We start from the raw sequence: 16,672 nt of genomic DNA on the forward strand, positions 1-16,672 counted from the left end.
ACTAGTTACAATAGTAACTTCAAGAACATTTATTTAATTTTTACTTGCTTAACATTTTTCTAATTCCAAACGCCTAAAGCACATTTAATGTGCTTGGAATCACTGGTTTACAACAGAATGCATTTCTATCACAGCATGGATTGTACTGAGTACATTTTGTGGAATAACATGACACAAGTGATTAACAAGCATCTGGCAACAGAAATAAATTGAATTGGTATGGCATCATTTACAACAGTTAATAATCTCTATAACAGCAAAATTATAAAATTCGCAAATTCACAAATTTAACTTTGTTACAAAATAAATAGTATAATTCATATAAAGCTATTTTGATTCATCTGATACTAATCTTTGCTAATGGATTACAGACCTTACATTTCTATTTTAAAATATTAGGTTCCATTTCTTTGTTTACAATCTCAAATGGTTCAAGGTAACCTTCGTAAAATATGTGGAATGTTTTCGTTGAGGAAACCATAGCAGGTCAAAGTATTACAAATAATCAAGTTCCATCTTTAAAACAAAAACAGATAACAAACATGTCCTAAGTTCAAGGAATCATTAAATTCAATATAAAAAGGAAAAAATTGTCCAAGGTTTTCTGAGCTCTGATGGGAAAACACAATACCACACTACCACCTTGACAATAAGGTCAATTACAAAGAACTGTACTTTGCAGATTTTCTGTTCTCATCTAGTACAACACAAACACAGCCCTAAGACACATCATTCCACAGCAGTAACTTTGATAAAACTAGACACATAGTACATAAGGGAAAGCTTTCAGAAGAACTATACTTATTAACCAACAAATAAGTACTTTGGGCTAGAATAGATACTAAATTTAATTTACATGGTGCCTCAAAAAAATTTGTTACACATTGATAATACTGTAATGCTTGACTGAATCTGCAATACATATTCTTTATCAAATAACCAAGACCTCAATTGTGAGGCCAAGAAACAATGAACCCAACAGAGAAAGTCTTGTAAGTTGCTAAACTGAAATTTGTCACTAGATATTTGCCATGCTGTTTTCACTGAAAAACAACAAAAACCCTAAACTTGCAAGACTCTTTAAGATTGTTATTCTAAATCCTCAAATTAAAACCAAGAAATTTAAGGTAACATCCCAAGTTATTGTGCTGCCCACAGAGTTAGCAAATATTACTGCATATAAATAAAATAATAACTTAAATTTTCTTAAGCATTGGTATATTAAGTACTTCAGGCACTTCAATATCTTCTAGTCGAATGTTAGATGGGTTGAATGGGAATCGAACAGGGAAACTTTGCTTGGAGTCCATAAGCAATGTGACCTGCAAAACAAAGCACAGTGAGGAAAAGCACTTTTTGGAGGAACACTGAAGACAATAATGACATTTCCTGTACTAAACTAATCAAAAGGAATTGCAAATTTACAAACCTGCTGCTCTCCGGCAAATTGATTTGATTGAGCTTCAGCCCTTTCCTGCAATGTAGCTTGGATTTTGTGGATAAAGCTAATTGGTACTTTTTCTTCATAGTCATCAGCAGGAGTGTACAAATTCAATAACTTAATTATCTGTAAAATAAATAGCATCAGGTATAATGGGAACATTGCATGAGTAGTATGAAAGAGTTAACATCTATTTATTTATAGGAAAGACAAACCTGATGAATAGTTAGCCTATCACACATGTCGCTCACACTCTGCACATCTTCATCACTCTTCCTAGCTTGAAGCAGCTGTGCTGCTTGGATTATTGGAGCCAGTGTATCAATAATACTAGGGTCTTGCAGCTTGTGGTCTCGTGTCCATTGCTCTAAGTGAGACAGATTGTAGCGAATCTGCATGCCCTTTGACCAGTGACATAAGTCTTTCCGAAGCAGTAGGTTGTTGAGAGATGATGCACAAATGAAGTAAAACAGTTGGCGGAAGACCTGCGGATGCATCAAGATAACACAATTCATATCAATCGCCACAGGGAGAAATGAAAGCGGTTGACAGTCTATTGGTACCAGTGAATGAGTCACATCATACCTGAGCGATAACTTCAGGGTCAACTCCATGGTATCCTAGAGTTCGGTAGAAACTAGTCAACTCTGCAAGCATGCCATCCAAAGCTTGTTGGATTCCTGGCTTGACATCGGTATCAGACATAAGGCGGCCTCTGCGCCCTCCACCACCTCCAGTTCGCCCCAAGAGCCCGGTGATAGCTTCATTCTCCAAAATGGCAGGCACAACATATGGCTGGATTCTCTCCTCCAGAATTGAGATAAGAGCCTGAGTAAAGAAAGAAGAATTGTTAACTTAAAAAGGAACCAGATTAAATTTGACCTCAGAAACGCAGAAAGACAATGAAAATAAGGTTTATAGATTGTAAAATGTAAATTTGACAATTATACATACCTGGTAGACCCAGACAGCAACATCACTCAGCACTTGTCTGTACTCAGCAAGATCAAAGTTCCGCAAGCATTGTTCATTTTGCTTGGGTGTATTTTCTTCTTGGAAACTTTTATCACCACTATACTGTTTCATGTTGTGCAAAAGCCTTATTTGGAATGAGATAATAAATATTAGTTTCAAAAAAGATATTTCAAGAGAAAGTATACAATAAGCAAGTACACCTTTACCTTAAAGCATTGGAGAGCCAAAGAACAATAGTGTCAAGGTCTTCATATTTCTTTTTGATTAGTTTTTTCATGGTATTGATTATGCCAGTTAAAAGGGATCGCACTTTCTCATCGTCGTTGATGTAGTCAGTGTGACGTATACACATCATAAGAATATAAGCAGGTAAACCAGGCAGGAGAGTCACAGCTGTTTTGGGTTTCAAATCTGGAAGGGAAAAGAACAGCATGGCAAACATTCCAAAAACTGAAGAATAGTGAAAATGAAGCAAGTGTCTTACCGTTGATAAGCCTTGTTATGATCACATGCTCATCTTCTTTGGCATACTCGAACATTCCAAGATACTCTCTGTCTCTCTTGCGTACTATGGGAAGCGTTGCCTGTTCATGAGTCTTCTTGGATTGAGCATCTACAGTTGACCTTGGAGCCGGCTGTGGTGGCTGATTTGTGCGGTTTTTCACAGCAGGTGCATTGATATCTCTGCTACTAATGACGCCACCAGTCATGGGCAAGGTATCAGATCCTAGATTTAAAAAAAATAATAGTTATTACACTGAACTAAGAAGAAATGTCCAGTCATATGCCTGATGACAAAATAATCAAATTTTTTACCAGTTAGAGATTTGATCTTTGCATTCAATGCCTTGATTTGTGCTTTCAACTTCTGATTTTGCTCCGCGAGCGCATCATATTTTTCTCGCAATTGCTATAATCAACATAAGGAATCATCTTAATTATAAAATAAACAGCAAAATTGTGATTGAATTTGTAAAATGAACTGTACCAAATTGTTTGCAGTTAGTTTCTCCACTTCATACTGAAGATAAGCCTGAGTAGAACCTGCAGCAGCTTGGGCACCTTCTGCTAAGGTTTCAGTGAACAAACTTTGAAGTTTTTCATTATCTTCCAAAACTCGTTGCATTTCTGAAATCATCTCTTCACGTTCAGCTCTTGAATGTTCCTTCTGTGCTTGCAGCTCATCTTCTAGTTGCCTGTAGAGCGCCAAGTGATGTGTTGAAAAGCATTAAACCAACAACAAAGGTGACAAAGTAGGGACAACAATTTACCTGTTTATTTTCTTTTGAGCTTCAAATGCCAGAACCAGCTCACCATCTTCGTTCATAATGTCTACATCTTTACCATAACTTGACTGAGCAATATTTTTCATTCCACTTGTCTTGTCAGAGAGGACTGTATGAAGTTGGATACACTCTTCTCTGCGCCTCTCAAGCTCCAATTCAAGTGCTTGGAATTGACCTGAGGGTTTCAAAAGAGAGTCAATATGTGCAAGTATTTAAAACTGCAAGCGGGGGTAGGAAAGGAGGACAGGTCTTAAGCACATAACAAAACAAAAGATGCTTCATGCTTCACTATGAAATTAAAACCTTGGAGAAAAGAAAGAAATAGATCAAAATTTTAAAGATAGAAAATTGTAAACACAGCATAGCAGTTGTGCCACTAGAATATTTCGCACAGTAATATCAGCATAACTTGGTAACTTGCATTATCTACAGAGATCAGAAATCATATAGAAATGGATTTTAACAGCATCAGAAAGCAAAGAGATGATGAGACAGTAAAAAATGCAAGATTGAGCCTAAGTTTGTGCTATCAGGAAAAAACCAAGCATACAGCCATTCGAACTTAAGTTGTTGATTCAACTATGCTCACTGCAATTTTGCACACCAGTTCAAAAGAGAAAAGAGTTAAATTAGTGTTTTCTGTTAGATGTGCTTAATACATCAGTACCTCAAAGATCGAATGGGTGGGAGGGAAAAAATAAAAGGTAGATACTAACTAAGTAGCTGTTGGGCACCTGTATTCCCCTTTGCAGAGGCCTGGCGCAGTTCAGCTAAATTGCTCTTCAGCTTCTGATTCTCCATTTCTAATTCCTGAACCTAAGTGGAAATCAGTATTATAATATTAGCAACAAAAAACATTTCACACAGAGATGCCTTAAGTAAAAATTAAGAAGATAAATACCCGGAAGGCTTCTTGGGTGCGCACAGTGGTTTCACCCAAGTTTGTAAGGTCCTTATCCAAAGCTTCCAGGCGCCTACTTAGGCGTTCTCGTTCTGTAGTTACTCGATCAAGCTTAGCTTGCATTTGAAGAACAAGACCAACCTCCTTCTACACAAACAAAAGTTACATTTTGGAAACAGATAACGGAAAATCAAACAACAGACTATTTTGATCAAAACACAGATTTAGACTTACACCATGACCAGGTGACATAGGGCCTGACAATGCAGGGTTAGCCTCAGGACTATCACTCTTTGTTTGGTGCTGCCAATCAATACTTTCAACAGCCAGGTGGCCAGCAGAGGGGGAAGTATTTGATCTCACAGAACCGTATCCATGATCCTAAAATCAGAAAAAGAGTTAGCAGATACCACACAAAAGGGGGGCAGCCCAAAAAGCATAGAAGGGTGGAGACTTACAGCACTATCATCTGGGACTTCACTATTAACACTAAGAACATCATCTTGGAAACTCATAGAACTAGTATTTGATGATGTCCTTTGATGTTTATTCTTCCTCAGAGTAGCTGGTATGTTGCCACCCTCACGATGTATTCTGATAACAAAAGACAAGAAACCATTGTACGAACTGATTTTCCAAACTGACCAAATAGGCAAAGAAAAATCCAAAGTTGTTATCCTACCTGGCCAATTCATGCTCCATTTGATCTGATCTTTGCTCTAAAGCATGGAAGTCCCGCAGGAGTTTTTGATAAGCTGATCTGTCCTGATCCTGTTCTCTAATCAAGACTTGCTTTTCTTGTTCAAGTCGAGCTTTCAATATTTCTGGAAGGGGTGTAGAATAAAATTAACAAAAGCAAAGATTTTATGAGCTACATGCTTACCTATGTTAATTATTCCACTTTACCTTCTGCATTCAGCTGATTTAGCTTGATCTGTTCATTTGCTGCATCTAATCTTTCTTTAAGGTGCTGATTATCAGCTTCCATTTTTTGTTTGAATTGTTTACTTTCTGTCTTCCATCTCTCTTCCTCACTGATTAGATCCATCTTTTCATCCCTTTCCTTTTGTAGGTCTAATTGCAGCTTTTCAAGTTCACTGTCCTTCAGCTTCAAGGCTTGATTAGCTCGCTTTAATTCTGCTTCTAAACCTTTGTAAACATCTAGTCGCTGGCGCAACTCATTAGCTTCATTGTTCACAGACTTCAATGAGGTGTTTTCTTTCACCTAAAAATAAAATTGGAGGTGGTGAGAGCAGAGCTTCACTTACATAGAGGAATTACCAAGCAAATACAAAGTTTCTTTTACCAATTCTCCTATTTTCTGCTGCAAGGAGATAATCTTGTTTTCAAGACCCTTGTTAAGTTTCTTAACATGTTCCACTGACCGAGCTTCCCTCTTCATTGTCTTGAAGTGACGCTTGGCTAGGAACCGACGCACAGCTGATTGTGCTACAATAACTCTCTTGCGATTCCTCAAATACTGCTTGCGGCAAAGCCAACGCCGGGCAGCAGTTTGAATGACAATGGCCTAGGAATAAGTAGGAAAAGTCGTTTTTTAGAACTTTCTCAAAAAAGAGAGATATTAAACCATTTAGAGTATTACTTACAGCATGGTTGAAGCGCATAGCCAAGTATCTGCGTCTTGCCAAAAGCCCACGCCCATACCTTTGAATTCCTAGTATAGAGCGCCTCAGAACCAAATACTGCTTTCGCTTAACCCAACCTCGTACATAACGCTGGATGACAGTGGCAGCATGTTCTCGACGTATGTGATAAACACGTCTTTAAAACGGACGAAAAAACATTAAATATAAGTACTAGGGACACTTTCAGTTTACATATAGTGTGGATACCAAAAAATTACCTTCTGGCAATAAATCCTCGCACCCATCTCTGAATGGTGGATGCAGCTTTTCTCGTCCTCAGATACCTCTTGCGAGCAATGAATCCTCGTACTTGAGCTTGCATTTTAATGCAACACATGCGGAGGCGATCAGCACGAAGTTTCTCCATGTATGCAACTTGTCCTGCTCGGAAGAATAGTTTTGTTCTACCAAATTTATACTTATCTTCATCCTGTGGGAAAGCAAAAAGTAAGAACATTTACTGTTTCAGGTTCTTTCTCTCTTCATACCACAGGTTTTCTAAAATTTCAGATAATACCTTGACCAAATTTTTAAGAATTCTTCCACAGGTTGCACGCAAATTGTCATAATCGATATCTTTGTACTTGCAAAGAACTCGATAACGATGGAAGAAATCACCATAGGTCCACCTGCAAAACAAAATAAGATTTTCTTTAAAAACAAAAAACACAGCTATGACAAGCAAACCACATTTGAAACAAGGTGTCACCTAGAGGGGAATCCAGCAGCACTGATCCTGATTGTTTCAAGAACACCACAAGCTCTGAGTTGTTGAACAGCTCGCACTGCATTGTACTCAAAGGGCTTTTTGCTGTCATTTGGCTTTATGCAACGAATGTAGTGGGGAGTTGTTGCATTGAGTGTTGACATGAGCATGTTGAGAGAGTCCCTAAACTGAGAGCCAACCTACACAAGAAAGAAATTTTTTTTAGTGAAAAGCAATTGGTATTACAGGGCTTGGCAGGTTCAGAAAACTGCAACTAAGAGTAAACTTACGGTTTTCTTATTCTGTTTAGACTGAGACTGGGGTTGTTGAGAAGATGGCCCGACCTTAACTCGTGCTGCAGGGACTACTAGGCGCCGAGACTCATCAGCAAAAAGTTTCTGCACCAAATTATTCTACAGAAAGAAAAAAACAGTTATAAGTTCAAGTCGTTCCGTGATACTTGCAACGGTTAAGCAGGAAACAAACATGTTACCTTTCCTCCACGCAGAACTGTTATCTGCTCTTCCATGACAGTATCCCTATTTTTCTCTAAAAACCCTCCCACCTCATATTGCACATTGTCTGCAAAATGTTTGATAACAAAGGCAGAGGTTCCAAACCGGGGTTTGGAAAAATGCTTCCATTTTGTGCACTGACTGTAGAGCTTTTCAGCCCATGAAGAATCCTTCCCTTTAGGCACTCGACATTCCTCATCCAAGAGATCTAATATACCTAAACGTGTCTCAATGAGATCAATACATGGCTGATTGTCATAAAAATCAATAAATTTCCACTCTATTTCTTCTTTTAAATATTCTTCTTGTTCTAATTTAAATACATGCTGGTTAAATTGTTGCTGTAATTTTTCATTGGCATAATTGATGCAGAACTGTTCAAAGCTATTGATTTCAAACGTTTCAAATCCGTATATATCCAAAACACCAATAAACTTTTGCTTTGTGTTAGTGCCACTTTCTAGGGCTTTATTGACTACTGCAACAATCCAATTGAAGAGCTCAGCATAGATGTGTTTTGCCAGGGCATCTTTAGCAGCTGTTGCCTGATACATCCCAAACAAGGGGAATAATTAAAATTCTACAGCACATAGTATAAAAAAGAACAAAAAATACTAGATACAGTGATGCATTACCTCTGTTACATTCATAGGGGTGTTGAGAACTTCCCTTACACTGACAATTCTACGTTGGCACAACCATGTACGTAGTTCATTCATATCAATTTCTAACAGCTCACAAAAAATAGCTAAATGACGATCCTTAGACTGAAAAAGAAGGTAAAGAAAAGCCACATTGGTACTAGAATTTAAGGAGCATACCACCACAAGAAATTCTAGTATGCGGGTAGGTTTAAGAGAAAGTCCTTACGCTGACTGTAGTGCCTTCGGCCTGCGGTGTTAGATGCACATTGCCGAGGTGAAGCACGGCTGCTAGAACACGCCACATGTCATTCTGCTCTTTGGGCCCAAAGCCCAGCAGAGTCAGTGCACTAACCATGTCCTGGAAACTCTTACTGTCATCAACACTATCTATTGTGGCAGCTTGGCCTCCATTTAAGTACACAAACTCATCAGGATGTGCTGAAATCAATAAGAAAGAATGATAGGAGCTCACATTCAGATGGAATGAATTTTTTAAAAATCACCTGTGATTGTACTTACCAAGTTTGAGCTCAGGATACTGATCCCTTGAAGCACAAAGTTGATAAAATACATGGTAGTTTCTTTCTTCAGGAGCTTGGAATACTACTCTTGATTTCTCTAGGAGGTATGTGCGCATACTGGCACCAACTATATGAAATGCTCTGTCAAAATGAATTTCTATATATTTTCCAAAACGCGAACTGTTGTCATTTCGTGTGGTTTTAGCATTTCCTATTGCCTCCATAATGGGACTTGATGCAAGCACCTTTTTCTCAACCTGTGTTTCAGTGGAGGAACCTCCAACAATGGCAAAGTAACGCATAGCATACTTAGCCGACACAGTTTTACCGGCTCCTGATTCTCCAGAGACAATGATACTTTGGTCCCTCGACTCCCTGCAAAGTTTGAGTCAGTCATCATAATGCGACAAAAGAGAAGGGCAAACAACAAAAACTAATTTTACAGTAATTACCTTTCCAATTTGGTATAAGCTTCTTCTGCTACTGCGAAAATATGCGGATCAAGGTCTCCCATAGACTGGCCGCGGTAGGTCCACACAGTATCACTTCCATAAATAGGCAGTTCAGAGTACGGATTGATTGCAACAAGTACGATACCTGGAATCAAAAAAGAGAATCAGACACAGGACCCTTTAAGTGTGTACGAAAAGGTCAAACTAAGAGTGTTATTTTCAATAGCCAAATAAATAAATAGACATGTATTCTAATGAAAAAGTGGGCCTCAGTTTGAGCGCCAGTACCGCCCCTGGAGCAACCTGTGAAGGTGGTGGACCGATGCAAGTCATCAAGTCTTTCTCCCTCCATCCCTCCAGCGCTTCAAGGAGGGGCCGCCCGCCGCCCGGCTGCTAGGCAACCCACGCACACCCACGCGCAACGGGACGGCCTACCCTCCCGGCGTTCCCGATCGCAGCACGGCCGGCACGGCATGGCGTTACGGGGTTGCGGCCTGGGCGGGCGTCAGTGCGTCGTGCGTTTGCGCCGCGCCCCGCCACAAATCCTCCCCAACTCGTTTAGCCCCGACCATACATTGACCCCGTTTCGCCCAGAGCCCTTCCGAGGGCAACCAGCCCAGCGCCGTACCGCGCTCCGGCGCCTTCCTATTCTGCGGACCAAATTTGTCCACCGTCGGCAACTAGGGAGAGGACGAATTAAATGGAGCAAAATGCCATGCCCCTGCCCCTGCCAGCGTAGCACGCGCGGCGTCGGGAATAAAAGCCGGCCCTTTTATTGCGGCATCGCCCATCGCCCACCCCAGCAGTCTGCAGTTGCCTGGGTTCGCATTGCAGGTTTAACCAGAACGAGGAAGACGGGCATTACAGGTAGAGGTCCGCCTGGGGCGTTCCGTGCCTCCACCCCACCCCACCCCGAGGGGCGCGGGCGCAGCAGGCATGGCGGCCCCAATCCGCCGTTGGAAGCCCCTGGTGGGGCGGGGAGTACGGGGGCACGGGTGCAAGTGCAGTGGGCCCGCGTGAGTCTTTGGAGCGCCGCTGGCGCCGCCGCCCGTTCCCAGTGCACGCACATTACGGGGGAAAACGCCGAATGAACGAAAAGTTGGTAAAATAAAACCGAGTGAGAAGGGCGATAAAAGAGAAGCGCGCCCAAGCGTCATGAAAAAACGTCGTAAAAGAGGTCGGCCAATACGATGGATGGGTACCATCACTGTACAGCCAGGCGAGCCTGGTGGTGTAGGGTCCAAGTGACACGGTCACCCGACCCGACCCGACTCGGTCGACGCTGGTCGACGCCCCCTGCCGTGCGCGCCAGCGCGCCAGCACGCCCCCCGGCACCGGGCCGCGCCTGCCGCGGCGCCGCGACGTCCTCGGCCAGGCCATGCAGGCTGCAGGCACGCTGCAAGCCATGCCGCGCACCGCGTCGATACCCCCGACCCGTCGGTCCGCGCTGGCTGGTACACTCGCGGCACCACGCGCCCGCCAAACTTTAGTTGTTGTTGTTTCCGACCATACTCACCGCAGTACGTGTAGATGGCATTGTGGCGACAGAAGCGAACTTGCAGGTTATGCAACACGGCCGGCTCGTGGAGGTAAGACAGCGAGGTGAGATCGTTTTCGCCCACCAAGATGTCAGGGTTGCGCAGCGGGGGCAGTTCCTTGTCTGGACCCAGGGGCACCTCCAGCACCTGGAACAGCAGCGCCGCGTCAGACCGGGAGGGTGGCGCCGGTGGCGGTCCGGGGTTCGAGCCCCGGCGGCGGGGTCGGCGTCACCTACCTTGCCGCTGGCGTCCAGCCGCAGCTTGAGCTTGCCCGCGCCATCCTTGTAGTCCTCCTGGACCTCGGCGCCCTCCCACACACACTCCGGGTTGGGCACCCACACCCGGGCGCCCTGCAAGCAGAGAGAGGAACAGGCTCAGTTAGTCGGAGTGCACAGCAGACAGAGAGAGACAGACGGTGGCGGATCCGGCCCAAGGGAGGGTCAGTAGTCCCCCGCCCCCCGATCCGCGCCTGGAGAGAGAGCGGTGCATCGCATCTACCTGATCGCGACCACGTCATCGAGCGCCTCGCGCGGCCAGGCTTGGCCACGGCGCCACGGCCTGGCGTTGCAATCTCAACCGCCATCAAATTCATTGTCCCTTTTCCAGCGCTTATTCCTCTGGAAGGCGGTGGCGGTCGCGTCGTCGCGTCACAGTGGGTGACCGCGCTGCCGCGCCGGCAAGGCTGCAGCCCGTGTCCGAGAGTCGTCTTCGTCGCTCTGCCCCTCTCGCGCCCAGACGGGGCGCCCTGCGAGTGCGAGAGAGAGAGACAGAGCGACGACAATGACTCTCGGCATGGGTCTGTTGGCGCACCGAGGAGCCTATGGCGGAGCCAGGCCGTCTCCTGGCAGATACAGTCCACCGCGCCTTGCTACGCCTCGCCTTGCCTCGCTCGGCGTGCTGCCATGGTGCTGCTGCTGGCTGCCTCGGGCTGCCCACATGCAGCGAGATAAAGACCGAAGACGGCCAACAGCCAGCACACCGCCAGGCTACACCACCACAGATAGCAGGACGACAGGGACGGCAGGGACGTGGAGGAAACCGAACAAACCCGAGGACCGGCGTGCGCCATGAAATCAGAAGTGGTTGCCGCCACGGCCAAACCGCACAGTGGGCCAGAAGCCGGTGGAGGCGGCCAAAACTCTAGACGCGTTTTGAGCTCCAGAGTCGCTAATCGGGACTCGAACCGACCGTGTGACCCCACCAAGCGATCTGTGTCGGAGAAATCCTCTGGTTTGGGCTCACACGTTCGGTTCGAGTCCCATTGACGACTCTGGAGCTCAACGCGTCTAGAGTTTTGGCCGCCTCCACCGGCTTCTGGCCCACTGTGAACCACCACAGCGCACTGCAGGCTGATTCATTGGAAGACCCACTTGACGACTAGAGCAGCTCAGAGCTATGCAACCTGAACAGACTCGATTCGGTATTACGTCACCCATAAGTGCCGTGAGTGCGAGAGAAACAGACCAACGACTGCGGAGTCGCTCCGCAAGTCCCCATAGTGCGCCGATTCCGCCCTCCGGGGCCCTCCGGGGCCCTCCGGGGCCCTCCGGGGCCCTCCGGGGCCCTCCGGGGCCCTCCGGGGCCCTCCGGGGCCCTCCGGGGTCTGTGGCAGTGTGGGGGCTCGAGCACGACGCACGCGACGCGTCCGACCAGGTCCGACGGCAGGGAGGGCGCCGCGGCGCTGCCCAAGCGTCCTAGGCCCCCCAGGCCCCCCGAGGGGTCACGGAGGAAGCTCTCGCTGACCAGCGAGGCACGGCGAGCGCCGCCAACGATACGGTGTCCGTCCGGGGCGTCCGGGGGCGCACACAAAGCACCTGCCGAGTGAGAGGGAGGGAGGGAGGGGAGGGGGAAGCTGCACTGCACACCCGCCGCGGCTCCATTCCGAACAGAGCGCCCTGCCCTCGTCGACCCGTCGTCTCTCTCGCGGCCCTCCGGCCCATCCAGACGCCCCACGAGTGCGAGAGGGACAGACGACGCGGCCAGCCGGCCACGCGGCACGGTTCGGGATCAAACTGCAGCGTCATAGAGAGAGCCGCGGCGCATCCCATTCCCCGCCAAGCAGAGGCCAACAAAGGCCAGCCAGGCCCAGCCTGCTCCACTCCGCCGCTCCGGCCGCTTGCCGCGCTCGCCGCCCGGTCGCGGTGGGTGACTCACTTCACTTGTCGACGACCGGCGCGAGGCGAGAGGTGACGCACCGCGGCAAACCGTCGCCCACCGCGTGGACCCTCCGGAAGCTGCGAAGGCGCTTTCGTCGCCCTGTCTCTCTCGCACTCATGAGGCGCCGCGCGCAGGTGCGGGAGAGACAGCGCCGAAAACGACTCTCGGAATCAGTCAAGGGTCACGCAGAGTCACCAACCGCGCGGGCGGGGAGGGGAAGTGCCACCCCATCCACCTGACCGACGGGTCGGCGCGGCGACGCCCCTTTTCCCAGCATCTTCGGCCGCCGCCCCGCCCCGCCCCGCCAGTCCCGCGGGAACAGGGCCCAACTGGCACTTGTTGATCGCCAGCTCGGCCAGCGTGGGCATCCACGTGCGTGCGCGGCCAGACAGCGCGCACAGTGGGCTAAAACACCCTTTTAGGCGCTCAAAACCTGTATTTCAGCCATTTTTGATCGTATATGTCCCAAATTTGGTACAGACCCTCTTCTGGTCTTACTTTATGAGATTTTGAACAAGCGGCGGCAAGTATGACCTTATCTCAGCCGTGGTTCACCGAAAATTGATATAATATAATCGTATTTTTATGTTGTATATTTCTGAGTCTGCGGGAGCACTCTCTCTTTCTATTAGATCGATGCAAAACATATTGTAGGTTTTTTTAATGTTAATTTCAGACGGAACAATTGAAAACCGCTTAAAGGAGTCAAAAACATCACTAACATTATATGTGCGTTCCTAAAAACAATACTGTAAAAAATCATGGTTACAGATTTTATAACACTGTCAAACTTCAATTTCCTAAAATCAATTTTTAAATGGTATATCATTTAACTCTTCATGGAACAATAACATGGCAGGCTCATTTGCCTGGCCATCAAAGGGGCGAACTATAAGTGAAAGAACTGTGGCACACAGTTTTTAAGACTTGGCTTTAGGTTTTTATTTTCTGAAAGAGCTGATAACAGGATCAGATGAAACAAATGGCAGTCAAAAGATCTGCATTCCCATGAATTCTGTTGCACTTCCGGGTGGCCTTTTCTGGAGGGTTAGTTGTAGAGAAAGGGCGCGGGGCTAGGGAAAAGGAGCCAAATAGCACGTGAAAAGATAAGGGACGGTTGGGATGGAGACATGGATGCTTGGCTTCTTTCTTCGTTGGGACGCATTTTCTACCGAAAACGGGTAAATTGCCAATTTTATAATGTTTCACAGCCGCGTATTACTGTTTGCGCAAATATGCGCAGGTTTTCTCTGTTGATCCTTTCAATTGACACATAGGTTGATAATTTCCAGCGGTGGAACGTGCTTAATAGTGCGTAATTCTATAGTAGATCTCAAACCTTTGTTTTTAAAGTAAAAATTATACAAATAAAGCGATTATATGCACACCAACACCCTTCAAATTATCGCAGGAAGATAACTTGGGTATCATTTTGAACGGGAATACTTGTTCTTTAAAATGGAACCACCGGAGGTTCAAAATCTAGATGCAAAGCCGTCAAAATCGCTGTGGCGTTTTCTTGCATTTTTTACTAAAAATAACACATTATCACAAGTATTAACTTCGAAGGCCTGTAGTGGTCGTAGTTTTGGTCTGACAACAAAAATAAGACCAGATTTGAAATCTGCAGAAAATTTCCTATCTGATAGTGAAAACGTTTGCCTGTTTAAACGATTTTTAAGAAACAGGTTTTGAGCGCCTAAAAGGGTGTTTTAGCCCACTGTGGCGCGTGGCGTGCGTGCCGTGCGTGGTGCGTGGCGTGCGCCGTGTGAGCGGCCATCCCGCCCGTGCCACGCGCTTCGCGCGCGTCCATCAAATCAACCAGGTGCGATCCAGTGCGATCCGCTCGGCCTGGCCGCGGCGCGCTTCGTGCTCTGCGTGCTCTCGGTGTAGCACTGAGCCGGCGAAGCAGGCGCGAGGGGCGCCAACGACAAGAACCACCCCCGCGAGGAGGCGGTGCAATCGTCCTGGTCGCTGAGGTCCGCGCCGCAGAGCCGACCCCCGCGACGCACCGCGTCTGGCCGCTAATTCATTTGCATGTCACCGCGTCGCGTCGCGGCCGCGCTTATATAAAACGGGTTGCGTAAGCGGGTCGGGTTCAAGCCCCACACGTTCGCGGGGGGCGCTCCGCCACGCTCGTCGGTCCGCTGGAAAAAAGGTCCAAAGCCACAATAAGAGCGACGGGGATCGGGTTGGGCGGGCCGCGCGCCGGGCCGTGCGAGCGCCTAGCCTTAGAGACCTAGCCTGGGTGCCGCCGGGGTCCTTGTTGCGGGCCGCGGCGTGGCGGCGAGGCGAGAGGACTGGCCGCGTCGCCGTAGCGTTTCCCTCCAACGGAACCAAGTCGAGTCGCCAGTGCTGCCCTGCCCTGCCTGCTGCCATGCGTCTCGACGCCCCCGCGCTAACCCCCCTCCCCTACCCCGCCCCTCGCGCCCCCGCTAGACCAGATCCACGCAATCCACGACGCCTGTTCACCTGGCTGGGAGCGGCCTGGAGTGGCTCAGCCCTTCTCACACCCAACTAATAATTAAAACAGCACTCTCCCTGAGAGGCAGGCTGGGGTGTGCTTGATACCCATGATGGGAAACCACTTGGATTCACCACCAGCAGTCACAAACAGAACTCCAGTTACATAAAGCCGCAAAAAAAAATATTAAAAAAATAAATAAAGAGTCCACACTTGACGACAACACAGGGTACCTGTGCTTAAGAATCAATCGCTTCCGACCAGAATTCTGGTTTAACTGTAAATAAGAGTAAATAACAGACTTGCAAACAGGGTGGGGTCCAGGCAAGGAAACAAAAGAAGATTTGCAACATAGAAGAAATAAATTGATCTCCATAAGATTATTTGAGAAGAACACTGTCATAAAATGTATTCAGTTATAAAAATAGCTTATAATTTATACAAAGCATAATTTGAAAATTAATTCTGAATAACTAGACAGGTTTTGTAGTAGAAAGGAACATCATTTCATTGCAAAATATATTTAAACTTACTTGAATTCAAAAATATATATTTTAGAGTTCCAAGTGCTGTGGGTAAAATTACTTGGAAACAGGCATGTGAAAAATAAAACCACATCAAACAATGTGTGTCTAATAAGTTAGAGACGCAAACAGTGCGTAAAAACAACAATTACTGACGACTGTCGTCAGCAACAGAAAATTGACTCGGATTTTCGCCCGAAAGAGACGCTGAGAAAATTGACCTGGTTCAGAGGGCACAGTGAAGCAAATGTTGTCGCGCAGTTTTCGAATGAATGGAACCCATGACAGTGATGCCACTCGGGCCAAACCAAACGCAAATGGGCATTGATTAGCGCTGGGCGGAGAATCAACCAACGTTCCTCAAATTACAGCACAGTTCAAAACTCTGTCTCGACAGGTTATGACAACTGTCAAACCACTGTAGGTTAAGGTGCCTTACCTTGGTGTACAGTTCGATGGTAGTCATGCTGGCCACTAAAACACGGCTTTGCACAAATATGGAGAGGGAAACTTGAGACCGTTAGCACAACACGTACGCTTTGGACATTTCATTATCACCCCGCGGACGCGACGGCGGGTTGGTGTTGTGTGGGAGTCAAATAGAGTCGACCACCTTGCCAGCCAGTGGCAGCCAGTGGCACACAGGAACGAACAGCTGCCAACAGCTGCAGCTGCCAGCGGAGGCGGACCGAGCCAGACTGACCACCGCGGAGTGGCGGGGCGGAGCGGAGCTGTATTCATCCGCAGCAGGAAAGTAGCCCCAGCCGAGATGCGTAGCGCTTAGCGCGCGTAGCGTTCACACAGGGAAGTGCCTGCCTGGCCTGATGGATCATTCGCCTAAATTTTTTTGTAACACTCGCCTATGGAACCGTAGAAGTCGTTTATACACTAACCGACAATGA

General features: G+C 46.8%; 1 protein-coding gene across 2 annotated transcripts; it reads right to left on the reverse strand.

The window, feature by feature from the left end:
* Positions 1 to 2: 2 nt before the first annotated feature.
* Positions 3 to 16,484, reverse strand: LOC117646599 (unconventional myosin-Va). Of its 2 annotated transcripts, none has more exons than XM_034387648.1 (30): positions 16,210 to 16,484; positions 10,862 to 10,975; positions 10,604 to 10,772; positions 9,088 to 9,232; positions 8,634 to 9,010; positions 8,341 to 8,552; positions 8,106 to 8,237; positions 7,449 to 8,015; positions 7,246 to 7,368; positions 6,959 to 7,155; positions 6,767 to 6,878; positions 6,468 to 6,679; positions 6,211 to 6,385; positions 5,910 to 6,131; positions 5,510 to 5,828; positions 5,286 to 5,427; positions 5,062 to 5,197; positions 4,838 to 4,984; positions 4,604 to 4,750; positions 4,419 to 4,518; positions 3,688 to 3,877; positions 3,405 to 3,612; positions 3,233 to 3,326; positions 2,901 to 3,143; positions 2,623 to 2,827; positions 2,396 to 2,540; positions 2,027 to 2,269; positions 1,657 to 1,926; positions 1,430 to 1,567; positions 3 to 1,322 (listed from the first exon to the last, which is right to left on the reverse strand). In XM_034387648.1, the coding sequence occupies exons 1-30, from the start codon at positions 16,234 to 16,236 to the stop codon at positions 1,197 to 1,199; spliced, it is 5,637 nt and encodes a 1,878-aa protein (XP_034243539.1). In that variant the 5' UTR covers positions 16,237 to 16,484; the 3' UTR covers positions 3 to 1,196. The 2 variants fall into 2 exon arrangements, with proteins under 2 accessions (XP_034243539.1, XP_034243540.1); XM_034387649.1 differs by having other exon boundaries at positions 4,437 to 4,518; positions 16,210 to 16,236.
* Positions 16,485 to 16,672: the final 188 nt, after the last annotated feature.

This window comes from Thrips palmi, unplaced genomic scaffold (genome assembly GCF_012932325.1).
Source record: "Thrips palmi isolate BJ-2018 unplaced genomic scaffold, TpBJ-2018v1 HiC_scaffold_19, whole genome shotgun sequence".
Classification (NCBI taxonomy): Eukaryota; Metazoa; Arthropoda; class Insecta; order Thysanoptera; family Thripidae; genus Thrips; species Thrips palmi.

Excerpts from the sequence above, each read along its gene's own strand:
- LOC117646599 (XM_034387648.1), bottom strand. The coding sequence starts at position 16,236 with ATGACTACCATCGAACTGTACACCAAG. Across the intron at positions 9,011-9,087 it reads GCTTATACCAAATTGGAAAG|GGAGTCGAGGGACCAAAGTA; the intron begins GTAATTACTGTA and ends CAAACTTTGCAG. Across the intron at positions 8,016-8,105 it reads CCCCTATGAATGTAACAGAG|GCAACAGCTGCTAAAGATGC; the intron begins GTAATGCATCAC and ends GGGATGTATCAG.